General features: G+C 39.8%; 1 protein-coding gene across 1 annotated transcript in view; it reads right to left on the reverse strand.

Moving 5' to 3' along the window:
• Positions 1–17,907, reverse strand: part of ipp (intracisternal A particle-promoted polypeptide) — a 23,955-nt gene extending 6,048 nt beyond the window's left edge. Inside the window, exons 1-5 of the mRNA XM_073062964.1 lie at positions 17,482–17,907; positions 15,502–15,933; positions 6,496–6,651; positions 2,938–3,105; positions 607–744 (exon numbers count right to left, since the gene is read on the reverse strand). Of these exons, the coding sequence (XP_072919065.1) occupies positions 607–744; positions 2,938–3,105; positions 6,496–6,651; positions 15,502–15,933; positions 17,482–17,806 (1,219 nt within the window). The 5' untranslated portion in view covers positions 17,807–17,907. The remainder of the gene's footprint in view (positions 1–606; positions 745–2,937; positions 3,106–6,495; positions 6,652–15,501; positions 15,934–17,481) is intronic.
• Positions 17,908–19,272: the final 1,365 nt, after the last annotated feature.

The following is a 19,272-nucleotide window of genomic DNA, read 5'->3' on the forward strand; positions in this document are numbered from 1 at the left end:
TAACACATCTCACTCAAAACACTTGTTAATTAGCAAAATTAAAATAATACATTTTTAAATTTTCTTAATAAAGTCTTCATGTTATTTTTAATGTTTTCAATTCACAACTTCCTTGTTTATTGTGGACAACCTGCCCCCTTTCGATAGTATCAGTCTTGAGGTCTGAATGGTACTTGCGTGTAAGTGTTCATCTGACTCCCTATTAGCTTTTTTATTAAGTTACACTCACAAAAGAAACAGTGTTAAATTACATACTCCTGCAATTAAGAGAGAAAATATTTACAACAGAAAAACTAAGCTCATTTCAATTTGGCTGTGGTTTAGCTGAAAATTTGAAGCAAATTACCATTGAAGATCCCATATTTCAGTTGTTCAAAATTTGGTTATTGTATGCCATCTAATATTAGCCAGTGCGATTACTTGCCAATTTATGCAATTTACAAAGTTGGCATGGTTATGTTGTAACTTACAGCAGTATGCAAAACTGAATGAAGATTTTTTTATTCACAACGAAAGGATATTTCATTGCACTAGTTCTGCATTATCAATGATTACTTTTATTGCAGTTTTATAAAGTAACTGTAAAACATGAGTTTACATTCTTACCTAGTGCATAAATAGTAGCATGACAGGCACATACAGCAAGTCCACATCGAGGAAAATTCATTGAGGCTACTGCTGCCCATTGCTTAGTAACTGGATCATAGCGCTCAGCACAGTCAAAAATCATGGAATCACTTTCACCTTAAAAAAATGTTAATGCATCACATTTGGATAGATCATGAAACCATATATTTCACGTCTTTTATGTCATTTATGTTTGTTTTTCACCTTGAATGTGATTCTGGAACTGTTAGAGTCTGTGATTTGCAGTTTGTAGATTCTTGAGATGTTTCAGCGCTCTGCAGTCTCCAAGAGGATTCCGGGAGGCAGAGGCAGTGTTTGAGAACCTCGTGGTGAGAAGGCCCAATCCTGCACAAAGAGGGAGACTACCTTTTTGTTGCTGGTGAGATCGTTCTGATATGGAGAAGGGAGATTGCTTTATATCGCTGGCGAGATCAGTCTGTTACAGAGAGGAGACTGCGTTTTTATCGCTGGTGGGAATGCTCTGCTACAGAGAGGGAGAATGTTGCCCAAGTTTTCTGCATTTTAGAGGTGGACTTTTTTTTAGTCCTATGATTTGTTTGTATTCTTTGTCTTTTTGCCTGAGCTTTCTCATTTTTTTGTGTGTGGGGGAGGGGAGTTTGGGGGTCAATGTGTCTGTTCCATTTTTGTTTTTTGGTGTGGCGAGAAGGTATTTAGGAGTTGATGATTGTGCTGCCTTTCTTTTCTTTATGGCTATCTGGAGAAGAAGAATTTCAGAGTTGTATACTTTGATAATATGAGGAATGATTGATAAGTTCGTGGCCTAAGGTAGAAGGAGTCAATTTTAGAAAACCTAGCACATTTATTTTTCAACATAGTCCCCTCCTACATTTACACACTTAGTCCAGCGGTCTTGGAGCATACGGATCTTGGACCTCTAGAAAGTGTCCACAGCAGGGGTGATTGATAAGTTTGTGGCCTGAGGTAGAAGGAGATGAGTTTTACAGCTCTCGTTACATGGACATGCAGTTCAACTCTTTCAGTGATTATGCGGAAAGTTTGAAGTTAATAACTCATCAAGGGTGATTGATAAGTTTGGGGCCTAAGGGAGAAAGAGATGAGTTATTAACTTCAAACCACCTTATCAACTTATCTTATCAACCACCCCTCATAAATGAACCTTTGAACCTTTAAACATATCTAGTATAGCTAATCACACTGCTTTTATAGCTTATCCTCTTCAGTATAATTAAAAATGTAATCTGTTTCTTTTGAATTTATGGTAAAGTTAAGCAACTATTTAAAATGTCCATTTTTATGAAGAACTTAAAATTTTGACTGATCAAAAATATAAACGATATTGCTTTTAATCTTTGATGGAAGAGAAACTATAACAGTACCAAAGTAACTTATTTTTTTGTCCATAGCACCTCAAATTCTCCCAAGTACCCATTTTCTGACTTAAATGTTTTTAATGGTTCTGGTACTCACTGGGAAATTTCTAACAGACTAATTTCCCCCACCAACCTGTGAAAAATGGACATCCCAATTACCAGAAGCAACGAATTAGCTGGAAAAAAAATCAATGACTATATGAAAAAAAATTGAGAGCACAGAAGATTTTTGGGTCTTATCTGTTCAAACTCCTTGAAATATCAACTATGGCAATTGAAGAAAGAAGAAAATGCACTTCTGCCACAGGTCAGAAATAGAGTACCCTGCTGACACCTCACAATTTGATCAAGTACATACAAACTTTAGAAACTATTTTCTACATGTGGAGATATTGTTGCTGTTGTTCCTAAGGAAACATTGTAACAATGGTACAGGTTTCCCCCGCTATCCGTAAGTAGAGTGTTCCTATGAAACCGTTTGTAAGCCGAAATGGTGTAAAGCGAAGAAGCAATTACCATTAATTTATACGGGAAAAATTTCTGAGCAATCCCAGACCCAAAAAATAACCTACCAAATAGCACATAAAACCTAAAATAACACTTTCATATAGTAAAAGCAGGAATGATATGATAAATACACAGCCTATATAAAGTAGAAATAATGTATGTACAGTGTAGTTTCACTTACCAGAATCAGGAAGATTCAACGAAAAACCGCTTAGTAGAAAAAAAATCGGCACCTACACGCATGCGCACACACCTGCCCGCGCAAGGCTTCACAGTCATGGTAGTCTTTCTTGGGGTAAGCACAAGTTTAAAGCGGGCACCTTTTATCGTAAAAGTGAAAGTCCTCTTCGGATTTCTTTCGGTTAGCGAAAACAGGTACTAATATAGGTCTTTCATAAAAGCAAAGTGGCGCAAAGCGAACTTTTGTAAAGCGGGGGACATCTGTACTTACCACCTATTACATAGATCATTCCTTCGAGTACTGCAACACCCAGCCCACTTCTAGCTTGGTGCAGTGATGACACTGTGGTCCAGTATTGACTGAATGAATCAAAACGTTCCACACAGCTAAGAGTTCTGCTATCACTCCACCGACCTCCCTGAAGCCGTGTGTAACCACCTTGCAAAATCAAGGAAAGAAATTAAACATATAAACAAATCCCAGTCAGATTCTTTACAGAGTTTCATTTCCGTAAGTGTTTTAAAACCAACTTCTATGTGCTAACTGGACAACTGGACTATTTTTTTCAGGACCAAAAAACAACATATTCAAAATTATTTTATTTAATAATTAAATTAAACTTTAAAAAATACCATCTGTCATGTTAAGTTTAAATTCTCAAATGAAAGTCACTGGCTTGGATTCTTGTGATAAAACACGGTATGCAAGTGACAAGGTGTGTTGATCATGACTAGTTGTGAAATAACAAAAGGGCTTCTAAACCAATCATCTGTTTCACACCACTGATCTGTTGCCATGTTCTCAAACTAACTCTACCTCCCTTGGTTATGTTACTTCAGAATTTCTTTCTGCAGTACTTCAGATTTCACTAAAACCATTGCACCACTGTGTTGTTATGCACTTTTGCTATAAATTGCTGTGTTAATTATTACTATGTTTTCTGGTTACTCTGTGAGCTTCACATGAGCAAAGAATTTCATTGCACCCTGGTGTACATTAATCTGAAAATCTGAACCTAATGTTTCAAACTTTTGACTGCACCTTGATGTTATTGAAACTAGATGTCATTGCAGTCAACTACTTTTCATGACAATATCATTTTTCAAATATACATTTATAAATAAAACACCTCATTCAGTGAACTAAAAGAGAAGCAAAAAACAAATTTTAATTTCTAGTTTTTCATGGTTTATGTGGCAAGTACCAGTAATTTTGTTCAGACAGCTCTACACTTCAAGACAATAAAATGTGAAAATCTGACACAAACTTGTGAGGAAGTATCTGCTTCTGGAGACGACTCATCGGAAACGTGAATAACAAACACTACAAAATGGGAGGATTCGTATCAACAAAGGGATGAGATTTCTTGATTAATATCTGACAGTTATGTCAGGTTAATGACGATTGGAATTCCATCTTTGTTTGCACCTTCACAGAAATAAGGCACTGGGTCTTAGTTGAGGGGGATGGGGAGAATGCTTTTGATGATCATTTAATTATTCTACATATATAACAAGTAGATAAAAAACAAACAGAGTATTACTAAAACTTACCCAATTTCTGAGCTCTTTCTCACTAACAAATTAAAGATCAAACAAAGGTGCATTTGTTGAAACTTGATTTATATTTTAGTTCATCCAGGCAAGGGAAGGGGAAGATCTTGAATGGACTTTTTGAACTAAGACGGACATGGAGTCTATAAAAGTTAAAACAGCGGTGATGTCATGGACTGTAACGAGATTACAGAAGAGAGGTGCCTACTGTCTTGAGGCAAAATAAGGTGGATAAGTCCCCAGGACCTGATGAGATGTCTGCATGGACCTTGTGGGAGGCAACTGCAGAAATTACAGAAGCCCTGGCAGAGCTATTTAAAATGTCCTTAGCTAGGGGTGAGGTGACAGAAGACTAGAGAATAGCTAATATTATTCCATTGTTCAAGAAAGGTTCCAAAAATAAGCTGGAAAATTAATAGGCCGATGAGTCTGACATCAGCAGTGGGTAAATTATTGGAAGCTATGCTAAGTGACAGGATGTATAAGTATTTGCACAGACAGGGCTAGATAGAGGATCATCCATGTAGTTTTGTGCATGGTAGGTCATGTTTAACCAATCTTATAGAGTTTATCAAGGAGGTTAACAGGAAAGTTGATGGAGAAAAGGTAGCGGATGTTGTCTACATAGACTTTAGCAAGGCCTTTGACAAAGGCTTCCCAGGAGCCACTCCAGAAGGTTCAGTTGTTTGGTGTATAGGATGAAATAGTAAACTGGATTCAACATTTGCTTTGCAGGAGAAGCAACAGTGTGGTAGTAGATGGTTGCCTCTCTGACTGTAATTAGCAATGTGTCTCAGGGATTAGATGATAATTTGGTAAACTGGATCAGCAAATTTGCAGATGGAACTAAGATAAGGGGTGTAATGTACTCTGAGGAAAGCTATCAAGGAAAAATGAGCTGAAAATGCAAGATAAACTTTAAAGCAGGTAAGTGTAAGGTGTTTGCACTTTGGGAGGACAAATGAGGATATGACTTGCGCAGTGAACAGTGGGACACTGAGCAGTGTGGTGGAACAAAGGAATCTGGGAATACAGATCCATAATTCCTTGAAAGGGAGATAATTCACAGGGAGATAAGGTTGAAAAGAATGCATTTTGCATATCAGCCTTCCTAAATCAAAGTACAGGAGCTGGGATGTTATGTTGAAGTTGTATAAGATGTTGGCAAGGTTAAATTTGAAATATTGTTTACAGTTCTGGTCACCTATCTACAGGAAAGATATCAATAAGATTGAAAGAATACAGAGAAAATTTATATGTTGCTGGGACTTGAGGTCCAGAGTTCAAGGGAAAGGTTGAAACGGTTAGGACTCTATTCCCCAGAGCATAGGAGAATAAGGTGAGAATTAACAAAGGAATACAAAATTATGAGGGGTATAGATAGGGTAAATGCATGAAGACTTTTTTCACTGAGGATGGATGAGACTAGAACTAGAGATCACAGGTTAAGGGTGAAAGGTGAAATGTGGAAGGAGTTGCAAGTGGAAATGGTAGATGCAGTTTGATTGCAATATTTAAGAGAAATTTGGGTTAAGTACATGGATGGGAAGGGTATGGAGGGCTATGGTCCAAGTACAGGTTGATGGAATGATGCAGAATAACAGCTTGGCATAGACCATATAGGCCAAAAGGCCTGTTTGTGTGCTCCATGACTTTAAAAGTAATTATTGTTGGAAATGCTGCTTCCAGATGTGAAAAATCAAGTAATAGAGCAGATCACTTATCATAAGACAATTTAAGAAATTTCAGGAAAAAAAGAGAATAATATTTGGTTGTGTTTAAAGATGAATGCACAACATCAATGTACAAGTGAAAATTTCAAACAACTGCAAATACTGGAAATCTTAACAATAAAACCCAGAACATTCTGGAAATACACTTCAAACCAGGCCCCATCTGTACGAAGAAAAACAATGCCAATATTCCTGCAGAGGCAACTCAGCCTGAGAAGTGTATAAACAAAGTTCAAATAAATGGATTCTACATCTAATCCTGATGAATCAATTTTCAGCTGCTGCATTTTCAGGTATCCTAATTTTAGTCAAATTAAAATCAAAAGAGTGGTTGAAGTTCAACATGGATTTGGTGGCTAAAGGGCTGTTATGTCTTTGACACATGTAATTGTTCATTCTGGCCTGATCTCCAAATACCATCAACACTTCTCCCTCTGGCATTGTAAGTGTGGCAATTTATCAATTGCACCCTGGCATGATGTGACATCGGGCACTGAAATGTATTTACATTTGATTACAGAAATGATAGTAAAGCTGGTAACCTATGGCATAGAGGAACTTCCGGGCTTTCCTCCGAGGACGAATCTTTGATGCAGGAGGCATTTTTCCAAACTTAATCTCTTTCTGAGGTTTAGTGACTTCCCTGTACTCCTCCAGCAACTTTTGCAGAGCAACTCGTAGACTAAAATCAGTAATGCCTGGTGGGGTGAAAAAAGATTTGCATAAAATATAATACCAAAGCCTTCAACACATACTCAAAACTAGTTCAGGCATGTATGTTGCAACTTGTAAACCCAGACAGATTAAACCAGTTGGTAATGAGTTCATTGACGCCAATGTTAAGGACATTTATTTCTTGGTTTTTTAGCGGCCTAAAATTGGGCTGCTTCTACCTAATTAAGTATCCTAATGTGAGTAACAGTGTAAATCCAAGAACCAAAACGTAACAATCCACATAGGATCTGAATTGCCTAAAGCTGGGTTACAACATCTTCAAGGCAATTCAAATTGTATATGGTAGTTACATTATTATCTTTAATTAAATAAAATATGTTGCACAAGGAGTGGCTGGGTATGCTAAAAAGAGAGACCTCATGAAGAATAATAAACTTGTGGTTGGACGGAATAGGACAGGAAAGCAACAAAGTTCAAATGCATAAAGTGTTTATTTTAATATTATGGAAATAAAGATTAATTGAATTGAGCCTCATTTCACTCAAATAGTAAATGCACCACATCCTAGAGACCATGAGATCAAAGGAATGATTTGAGTATGAATCAGAATCAGAATCAGGTTTATTATCAGCGGCATGTGACCTGAAATTTGTTAACTTAGCAGCAGCAGTTCAATGCAATACATAATCTAAAAGAAAAAAAAATTAAATAAAAATAATAAACAAGTATATGTATATTGAATAGATTTTTTAATGTGCAAAAAACAGAAATACTGCATATTAAAAAAAGTGAGGTAGTGTCCAAGGATTCAGTGTCCATTTCAGGGATCAGATGGCAGAGGGGAAGAAGCTGTTTCTGAATCACTGAGTGTGTGCCTTCAGGCTTCTGTACCTCCTACCTGATGGTAACAGTGAGAAAAGGGCATGCCCTGGGTGCTGGAGGTCCTTAATAATGGACGCTGCCTTTCTGAGACACTGCTCAGAAGTGTCCATGTCTCCGTATCCTTGAGACAGGGATACTTTTCAATTGGATTCAATATTCCTGTATTAGGAATAATTCTTTTACAGGGATATTACAATAATTTCAGATTCAAGATGCAAAGTTGTATACTTAAGAGTGACAATATAGAAGGGTAAATGAGAGTGAAATGATTGTTACTCTAGATAAAGTATGCAATGAAAATGCAAAAAATAAATAAGATCATCTTTTTTTATATACATATATTGTATGTACATAAAATGACTCTCGGTTCAGAAGTATCTGTACGTAAGGTGACTGATAGGAATTGATAAAATGGTGGTAGGTCGTCAATATTTGGTGGGTTAATGATTGGACATATTGATTGGGTTGGGAAAGTAACTGGTTTTGAATCTGATGATCCTGGCACGGATGCTGAATAGCCTCTGCCCTGGTGGGAGTGAGACCAACAGTCGATGAGCTGGGTGGTTGGGATCCTTCATGATATTGCTGGCCCTTTTCCCAGCACCTTTCTCTATATATGGTGGGTCGGCTGTTGCCAGTGATACGTTGGGCAGATTTATCTACCCACTGTAGGGCCCTCCTAACCGCTGCAGTGCAGTTTTCGTACCACACAGTGATGCAGCATTTTAGGATGCTCTCAACTGCGCATCCATAGAAGGTCCTGAGTATTGATGCATAGAGTTCAGCACTCTTCAGCTTCCTCACAAAGTAGAGGTGTTGACTGTGGAGGGTGTGTTCTGGGACTGCAAGAGGTTGTGTGAGATGTGCACTCCCAGGAGTTTCCACTGCTGGGCAGCCAATGTGAAGAAAGGTGCGAGTGGTTTGAGTTTTCCTGAAGTTGATAACCATCTCCTTTGTCTTATTGACATTGAGGAAGAGGTTATTTGCCTGGCACCAGGCCTTATACATAAATGGTGGAATACTGCCAGTGTACCAGTACAGCAAATTGAAACAAAACAAGCAATTCAAATGCATTAATAATTGTATTTGATTAAAAAAATCTAACAGTAAAAACATGACTATTTTAGTTAGTACTTTGATTTGCTATCCGATGGGAAGGCAGTATGCCATGGTAGTATAGGAGTTAGCGTGATGTTACTGCAGCTCAAGGCATTCCAGAGTTCTGCCGCTGACTGCAAGGAGTTTGTACATTCACCTTGTTAACCACGTCACATGGGTTTCTCCAGGTGCTCTGGTTTCAAAGAGGTACTGGTTAGTAAACTAATTGGCCATTGTAAATTGTCCTGTGATTAGGCTAGTGCTAAATAGGTGGTTTGTGTGATGGTGTGGCTTGTCGGGCTGGAAGGACCTCTTTCACGCTGTATCTCTGTTGTAAATTTTAGCATCTCCGCCTGTGCACAGTGAAGGAATGGTCTTCACTTACAAGGCAACTTGTGCAATTTAAGGAAATTAAAATTTCTTCACAGCTTTAGTACACACACTATTTTCCACAAACAATAACTGCTACTTTTGAGGGTTTTTTTCTTTTAGATTGTATCACAAAACTGGGTTTTTAGAATATTTCAGTGGTAGTTGGTGAAAATCTCTCGAGAAAGGATATAGTTTGTCCTCCAGGAAATTCTTATCTATTTCTCTGCACATTCTGAAACTGGATTTAGTTTGATAATAGAAAACCACAGAGAATGCATGTTCTGCATTGGTAATCAAGGTTTCATAATAAAGGATAATAAACATCAAGTGACAAGTTAAATCTCAATAAGAATTATCTTCTCACGTGAAAAACTCACTCATGCCAAGTTAAAGTGCTGAGGTGAGCATGCAAAAACATAGTACAAACACAAAATTGACTGCTCATAAATTACTTGCTTCATAACTGTCAGAGCAGTTGACAATACAAAATAACAAACCAGTCCCTGAAAGCAATAGCTATCTCAGAGCCCACAACAAAGTCCAAGAGCCTTGTAGCTCATATATCAAAAAGACTGATTTATTTTCTAGGCCAAAAACATTACTGAAATTGAAGACATCAATAAAGATTCTCCCATAAGATCATACATGAAAGCAATGTGATCCTTTTAGAAGAGAGCCAAATAATTTTATAATGCTTGCAAATCAACCTAATCTTCTACTACATTCAATGTCTCATTTAACAAAATAGCAGAAAAGCTGCAAAATCACTTCAAACTTCAAGCCATCAGAAATTATGTAGTGATGCAAGTGCAGGACAACTATCAGAAGTCAGGGGAATTGATCAGCGATGGAGTAATTGTAATGAAAAACATCACGACATTGTAATTCTTGGATCACACACTGACAGAAAGATTCAAATGTGGACTTATGGATGGAATTATCCAATCAAATTTGCAAATACGCAAAATACCATATTCAAACAGGCTTATAGGATAACTAAATCTCTGTCATCCAAAAATGTACAAGTGTATTGACTACAGAAGCATGTTAACATTATGCAAAGTGAACAGAACTGCCTAAGACCTTTGTGCAGTACTGTAGTAATTTTATGTATTGCACTGTACTGCTGCTGCTGCTGCAGAAAATGACATATATGAGTGATGATAAACATGATTCTGATAATGGGTCTCTATTGTGGACTGAAGGTGGAAAGGGGCCAGGGAAAGGGGAATCATGGTTCAGAAAAGGGGGAAGGAAGAGGGAGGTATCAAAGAGACATTGTTTGGAATCAAATGACCTTGACTGGTGTCTCAGGGCTGTGCGCTTATGCACAAGTGCCATTCTTTGCCCTTGACAGTCCTTCTCTGCCACCTGTCCCACACTCCCCCTGCAGCAATCCACCCTTGCCATTTCCTACATCCTTTGCTCCTGCCAGATTTACACTCGCTCTCCGCTCCTTGTTGACAAATACAGTACCGTGCAAATGTCTTACGCACCCTAGCTATATACTGTATATGTGCCTAAGACTTTTGCACAGTTCTGTAGATCAGAGGAGTTGCCCAACCTCATCTCAACTTCCTAAACTAGGTTTGTAGATCTCCATGTCACAGCTCTTAAGCAGCACAGGCAAATTTGACTTTACATGATAAGCAATCCTGCCTTTACCACTCTTTCAGGCAGTGAATTTTGGACCCAACCCCACTATAGATAGAAAGCCTGCCATTTTTATTCACCATTCCACTCTGACATCTCTGGCTCATGTATGGACTACTACAAGCTCGAAGGACTTCATCTCAGTTCGGGCTGAATGCAGGAAACTGGGGACTAGCTGAGTGGGCACCATAGCTGGCATAAACCCATCAGGCTGAAGGGACTTGAATCCATGCTGTATTGCTCTATGACTCAGTTTTTGTCTGGGCATGTTGCAGTCTGCAGGGCTCACTAGCGAATTTTTCAACTTAGATAACTTGCTCTTACTTTTTATTTCAAAATCAGGTTTAATATCTCGAGCATATGTCTTGGGTGACGGGGGTTCTTAATAATGGATGTCGCCTTTCTGACGCACTGGTCCTTGAACATGCCTTGGTTACTACGGAGATTCATACCCATGATGGAGATGACTAATTTTACAATTTTCTGTAGCTTCTTTCAATCCTGTACAGTAGAACCCCCTACCCACCCCCGTACCACACAATGATGTAGCCTGTCAGTGCTCTCCATGGTTACATCTGTAGAAGTTTTCGAGTGTTTTAGGTGACAAACTAAATCTCCTCAAACTCCTAATGCAACAGAGGACTGGCCATTCCTCTCTCCTTTTTGTTTGTATATTCTCGTCTGCCCTGAATATACCAGTTAGTCAGACCAGAAAGCATCACCCAGACTTCACAACATTAGCAAAATGTTACACAAAGGAGCTAAACTGTCATTTCACTGTATTACTGACACCTTTATTCCACCCAATGCCTTCCACCTTCTCTGTTACTTAAACTAAATTGCTTTCTCTCTTCCTTGCTTCTTGATGAAGGCTCTTCGACCTGAAATTTTGATTGGGTTCTCTTTCTACAGATCCTCCAAGAGGACCATAACCTTGTTGTGGTTTGGAGGCTTGTACACCTTAATGACCCCAAGAGCTATGTTGGCTGCAGTCAGGGCTTTATGCTTTGGCTCTTTGTAGGGTCACATATGCCAAACAGGTCAAAGGGTAGTGTCGGGCTAAGAGTGGTCCACCAGTCCTCCAGGTTCAGCTCAGGGCTAACAACCTTGACTGGTCAAACAGCAATGAAGAATCCTTCTAGATCTGTATGTGATAGTATTCCTAAGTCTCCACCAGGTGCTCGCATGGTTGACAGTAGGGAAAATTGAGAGAAAGCTACTGTCATAATGAAGGGGGCCATGAACATCGCAAGACCAAAACCAAGACCAAAATTAGTCAAGGATAGACAGAGTTGTGGACTTTCAGTGCTGCCCAAAACAACAGCAGCTTAACAGGCAAAAAAAAAGTTTTCCGCAGATATTACTTGACTGGCATTTCCGTTTTTGACCCAGAAATGCATCATCTTACTTCATTACCACAAGGTCCAAATGCTGGGTCACTTGTTGGGACTAAATGATAGTCATTTGAAGTAGCTCTAAGTCAAATAAGTAGGATCTTGCATGGCAGCAGACTTTATGATTGAATTAACATCAATCTTAGCTCAACATGATCTGTCTGAAAAACTCATAGAACATTACGGCACAGTAATACACAGTAACTACGACCCATGATATTGTGGCGACCTTTTAACCTACTCTAAGGTCAATCTAATTCTACTCTCCCACCTCACCTTCAATTTTTGTTCATCATCCATGTGCCAAACTTTAAGATTTCTTAAAGATTTCCTTAATATATCTGCCTTTACCACCACCCACCACTCTGTGTAAAAAAAACTTAATTCTGACATCACCACTGTACATTCCTCCAATCATTTTAAAATTATGCCTCATTGTATTAACTATTTCTGCCCTGGGAAAAAGTCTTTGCCTGTCCACTCAATCTATGCCTTTTACCATCTTGTACACCTCTATCAATTTGTCTCTCACCCTCATCCACTTTAAAGAGAAAAACCCTAGTTTGTGCAACCTATCCTCATCTGGAAAGCTCTCAAATCCAGGCAGTATGCTGTTACACTCTCTCTTTAGCTTCCATATTCTTCCTTTAATGAGGTGACCAGAACTGAAGACAATATTCCAAGTGTGGTCCAACCAGGGTTTTATAGAGCTGCAACATTACCTCAGAATCAGGTTTAATATCACTGGCATATGTTGTGAAATTTGTTGTTCTGTGGGAGCAGTACATTGTAATACATTATAATAAAACAACTATAAATTACAATAAGTATATAAAAATTTAATTAAATTAAATAATTAGTGCAAAAAAAGAAGGAAAAAGTGAGGTGGTATTCATGGGTTCATTGTCCATTCAGGAATCTAGTGGTGGGGGAGAAGAAGCTCTTCCTGAAACGCTGAGTGCACGTCATCAAGCTCCTGTACCCCCACCTTGATGGTAGCAATGAGAAGGGGGCATGTCCAGGGTGAGGGAGGTCCTTAATAATGGCATCACCTTTTGAAGGTATCCTCGATTCTGAGGAGCCTAGTGCCCATAATGGAGCTGGCTGAGTTTACAACTTTCTGCAGCTTTTTCCAATCCTGTGCAGTGGCCCCTCCATATCTGATGGTGATGTAACCAGTTAGAATATTCTCCATGGTACATCTGTAGAAATTTGCGAGTGTCTTTGGTGACATATCAAATCTCCTCAGACTCCTGATTAAATATAACCACTGTCATGTCTTCCTTGTAATTGCATCAATATGTTGGGCCCAGGATAAATCTTCAGAGATATTGACACTCAGAAACTTGAAATTGCTCACCATTTCCATTGCTAATTACTCGATAAGGAGTTATGCATGTTCCCTCAACTCGTCCTTCCTGAAGACCACAATCAATTCCTTAGACTTACTGACGTTGTGTGCAAGATTATTGTTGTGACACCATTCAACCAGCTGATCTATCTCGCTCCTCTGTGCCTTTTTGTCACCATCTGAAATTCTGCCAACAATATTGTGACATCGACAAATTTATAGATGGCGTTTGAGCTGTGCCTAGCCACATAGATTTTTGGGTATCCAGAGAAGAGTGGTATACTAAGCAGCAAGGAGGAAATGTTATTTCCAATCCACTGAGACTCTGATCTCCTGGTGAGGAAGTCAAGGATCCAGTTGCGGAGGGAGGTACAGAGGCACAGATTATAAAGCTTGTTGATTACAACTGGAAGTATGATTCTGTTGAAGGCTGAGCTGTAATAGGCTGACATAGGTATTAATATTATCCAGGTGATTCAAAACTGAGTGGAGAGCTAGTAAGATTGCATCCGTTGTAGACCTATTATGGCTTGAAGAAGGGTCTCAGCCCAAAACGTCGACTGTTTATTCATTTCCATAGATGCTGCCTGACCTGCTGAGTTCTTCCAGCATTTTGTGTGTGTTGCTTTGGATTTCCAGCATCTGCAGACTTTCTTGTGTTTATGATATTCCTTTGGAAATGTTAATGAATGGGAGTCTCAGAATGAGATGAAACCTTGTTGAATATAACTTGAAGGGAAAACTTAAAAGACAAAATAGAAACAGGATAGGTATCATAACTCGGAATGAGAATCAGGTTTATTATCGCTGGTATGTGTTGTGAAATTTGTTAACTTAGCAGCAACAGTTTAATGTAATACAAAACATACAAGAATAAATAAATAAATCAATTAATGTATATCGGAGATTAAAAATCATGCAAAAACAGACTATATATTGAAAAAGTGAGGTAGTGTTCACGGGTTCAATGTCCACTTAGGAATCCTATGGCAGAGAAGAAGCTGTTTCTGATTCACTGAGTGTCTGCCTTCTGTACATCCTACCTGATGGTAACAATGAGAAAAGAGCATGCCCCTGGGTGCTGGGGGTCCTTAATAATGGACACTGCCTTTCTGAGACACCGCTCCTTGAAGATGTCCCCACCCCATACCAGACAGTAATGCAGCCTGTCAGGATGCTCTCCACAGTACGTCTATAGAAGTTTTTGAGTGTTTTTGTTGACATAACAAATCTTTTCAAACGCCTAATGAAGTTTAGTTGCTGCCTTGCCTTTTTTATAGCTGCATCTATATGCTGGGACTAGGTTAGGTCCTCGGAGATCCTGACACCCAGGAACTTGAAATTGCTCACACTCTCTACTTCTGATCCCTCTGTGAAGATTGGTATGTGTTCCTTCATCTTACCCTTCCTGAAGTCCACATTCAGCTCTTTTGTCTTACTGACATTGAATGCCAGGTTGTTGCTGTGACACCACTCCACTAGTTGGTATATTTCACTCCTATAGCCCCTCTTGTCTCCATTTGAGGTTCTACCAACAATGGTTATATCAGCAGCAAATTTATGGATGGTATTTGAGCTCACACAAGAACTTAAATTTCCCAGCAAGGGGTGACATAGTAGCATAATTTAACAACAAATGGTTAAGAGAAGTCAACCGGTGATATTGTTGACAATAGCAATGATAAGAGAACATCATGGGTCTGGAGTTGGACCCATTCTAACAATATGTGGGGAATTTGCAAGTTCAATGTAATTGAAACCACACTAGCAAGAAGATCCAAAGTGAAAGTGGAAAGTAGTGTGCAATGTAGATTGTGAGCAATAATTATTTCTATAGGGAAACTACTTATTTAATAATCGTATCATATGACTAAGAGCTATGTGGGCTGCAACATATCATAATTTTCAAAGCATCTGTGTGTAAAGAGCTCTAGAAAAATATATTCCTTTGAAATGTGAAGAATCCACACATTAGACATAATCTCCAATTATGTTTTGGGTAATACAGCAAACAATTTGTGCACGACAACTTCCACATTTATCATGTTTCTTTTCAGAATGTTATTGTGAAAAGATCAGCAACATCAGCTAGGAAATACAAAATACTCAAATCCGTACAATACCTTCAATATATTTGAATAATCTCCGTGAAGAAAGCAAAGGGAATCGAACAGGATCCAGAACTTCAATCACATATTTTTTCCTTTTCACCATATCCTGGAGAACCCATTCCATTGCAGCTGTGAAAACTTGATATTCATCTTCAATCTGGAGTTCTTCACTTTTTAAAATTTTAACCAATTGATCTTTTGCTAATCCCATAAACTCCTCAGTTTTACAGACCTCCAAAAAGTGGACATAAATGTAACTTTCACTGAATTCTGCAAGGTCATGGCAGGCAATTTGCTCAGCAAATTGGTAAATTCCAACACAGTTCAAGGGATCAATTTGTCCTTTCAAAAATTCACTACACATGTTCACAATTTCAGTCAACTGTAACATATCTGCAGCAAGGATCAACTCTTGTACATTTTTTATGCTGACATTGATGACACCTGCGGACAAAGTAAACAAAAGAAAGTACAAATTAAAGGTCTTGCATTTGAAGCTTACAATAGCCTGTTGTGAGGGTAAAGTTCCAATGTCAATACTGATAGAAGAAACACATACAAAATGCTGGAGAAATTCACCAGGCCAGGCAGCATCTATGTAAAAAGAGTAAAAAAAAAGATATTTTGGGCTGAGACCCACCCAAAGTGTCGACTGTTTACTCTTTTCAATAGGTGCTGCCTGGCCTGCTGAGTTCCTCCAACATTTTGTGTGTGTTGCTTGGATTTCCAGCATCTGCAGATTTTCTCTTCTTTGCAAAATAGACTCTACCCCAGGTTCACTCTGATAGGCCTTCCAAAAGGAAAGATGCAAATCCAGTTGCTCTACTGGAAATCACTTTGTTTCAATAGTAGACAGATATTAGCATATACTGCGCTTATTGAAATTCATTCACCAGTGTATCCGTTAATATATCCCTCATGTTTATTAGTAATATTAGTGATAAATAATAATTAGCAGTTCTGTGGAACAATCAAAAATTTAATTTTAATCATTTCTGAGCAAAGGTGCTGCTCCAAAGAGTGCTCTATTTTTATCCTCAGCCATCAGGCTCTATAATGATTCAACCTATAGCTGGGGTGATTCCCCCCCCCCCCCCCCCCCACCGTTAGACTGTTTGAGGTAAATATATTTTCTATTCTTATTTCCCTTCTAATATTTGTATATCCGTGCACTTGTAATGCTACTGTGACACTGCAACTTCCTTTGGGATCAATAAATTATCTATCCATCTATCTATCTTATCTGACCTAAAGTGGTGGTGGCCTCCCAGAAAGTTAGAGGGAACTTTAGATTAAAACTGAATGGCGATCAATACGTCCGATAAGAAAGAGAACTTGGAGATAGCTCTAATGACACTGCTGGTCTTATTATTCCTGTTAATACAGATAACCAGAAAGGGAAGTGTGTCAAAGTAAGCCAGCACATTGTTGAGGAATATCCTCTGACTAGTGCATACCATCACTCATTACACTGATGATGCCAGCACAGTTCTTGATCACCACTTGACCTGTTGTTAGAATCCAATGCCCGATTTTAATTTCTATTGTTGACTGCACTGAAATGATTGACTAGACGAGAATAATAGGTCACGATCATGGGAAACTTGAAACCCACTCACACTTCAGTTTACTAATTCATACATATCTCTTAAACGTACACTCCACAAATAATTGCCTATTGCCCTTGTGTGAAACACAGATTTTGATCATGTTGGGTAAAGGAGTACTGTGTTGTAACTTTATTGAAATAATACCATACAGCTGCCTGCAACGGACTACTAATCCAAACAGCCAAAGATATGAAACTAAAGAATGTGACCAGAAGTTTGATTAAAGAGAAGGGTTTGAATTTCTCCTACGATTTGCGTTCGAATCTTCTCTTCCCCGTGCTGACAGGGCTACTGTTTTTCTTCCCCAAACCAATGAACTTATTGCCAACAGTTTTCATCTGGGTCTGTGAAGCGACTGAACACCATCTCTTCAGGTACCAACCAGTGTAAATAAAGTCGAGCAGCAGCTTGAAGATTTCTGCCTCGATGCCGTGGATCTGGATTAAGCTCTTGCCGGCTTCCTGCAGACCTCCTGCGAACAGCACGGCGAAGTAGGGGCTGCTGGCGGCCAGCACCAGCCTGTGGACGCTGAAGACCTGCTGCTCTACCTGCAGCCGCACGTCGCAGAAGTCGGCGCGGGCCCTCAGGCGATTCATCTGGGCCAGCAAGGTCCGTGCGTGTGTGTCGCTCGCCCACTGAGCCTGCTCCGACACCGGGCTCGATCCCGATCCCGGTCCCGGCCGCGGGTACGCGCAGGACGCCATCATCCCGTAACCGGGCCCCGAACTCTGCCTTCTGTTACCAAAAGCGATCGGTCCCCTTACCTACCAACCATCAGCTAACTCTCCCTGGCTGGCAGGAAGAGCAATCGAACAAATGGCCGGAGGTAGTACTGTGCCTTCCAAGGCAGCAGGTGGCGCTGTGGCTGGCCGAACGACACTCAAAGTAAACAGAAGAAACAATGTCTCAACCACGTGTATGCTCTGTATCTGAAGGAAAATGGGCTGGGGGTAGGAAGGATATCAAAAGGGGTGGAGAGTAGTCAGAACTGAAGGGTGAAGAGAAAAGACGGACAAAAGAGACTGACGATGTTGGAGTTTGGAGCAAAAACAAACCTGCTGGAGGGTCTGGCAGCATCTGCAGAGAGTGTGGGAGATCAATTGGAGAGTAACATTTTGGGTCAAAACCCTTTTTCTGGACTGGAAAAAGGATAACTGCGTGTGGGAAATGGGAGGAGATAAATTAGAAAGGAAAGTGATCAGGATGGAAAATAGGAATTCTGTCCTCATTTGGGTCTCAACTCTGCTCTCTGTAATTGGATTTTGGACTTCTTGACAGAAAGACCACTGTCAGTCCATGTTGGCAGAAGCATCTCTAGCTTCATCATGCTGAGCACCGGCATTCCCCAGAGTTGTGTGCTCAGTCCGCTGCTGAAGCACGACTGACCTGCTACATGCAGTTCAAGCTGAATCATCAAGTTCACCGATGAAACGACAGTGATTGACCTCGTCAACAATAACAATGATACAGAGAGGAGGTAGAGTGGCTGGTGGAATGGTGTGAGCACAACAACTTGAGTCACAACGCGGACAGAAATAGTGATACATAAGAAAGTCTGCAGGTGTTGGAAATCAAAAGCAACAGACTGTAAACACTGGAGGAATTTAGCAGGGCAGGCAGCATTAATGGAAAAGGGTTAAAGAGTCGACGTTTCAGGACTGAGAAAGAATGCCGAAGATGCTAGAATAAAAAGGTGGAGGAGGGGAAGGAGGCCAGCTGGAAGGTACAAGAGGAGGCCGTGGATTGGCACGTCGAAACAGGAATGGGAGTCGGAATTAAAATGTTTGGCCACTAGGAAGTCCCTCTTGTGGCGGATATTTCACAAAATGATTATGGGCTTTAGGAGGGTGCAGGCTGACCACTCCTCTGTGGAGAGAGTTAGGAGTTAGAAGGAGCAAGTTTCTGGGACGGCATATAGTGAACGATCTCACCTGGTCCCTTAACACCACCTCTTTAGTCAAGAAACTACAGCAGTGTCTCCACGTCTGAGAAGATTGAGGCAAGTGAGACTCCTCTCCCTTTCTAACCAATTTTTACAGGAGCACCATCGAGAGAGTCCTGACCAGCTGCATCACCGTCTGGTATGGGACTTGCAAAGCATCTGATTGCAAGGCCCTGCAAAGGACGTCTGAGAGGATTATTGGGGTCTCTCTTTCCCCTATCCAAAATAACT

This window comes from Hemitrygon akajei, chromosome 12 (genome assembly GCF_048418815.1).
Source record: "Hemitrygon akajei chromosome 12, sHemAka1.3, whole genome shotgun sequence".
NCBI lineage: Eukaryota > Metazoa > Chordata > Chondrichthyes > Myliobatiformes > Dasyatidae > Hemitrygon > Hemitrygon akajei.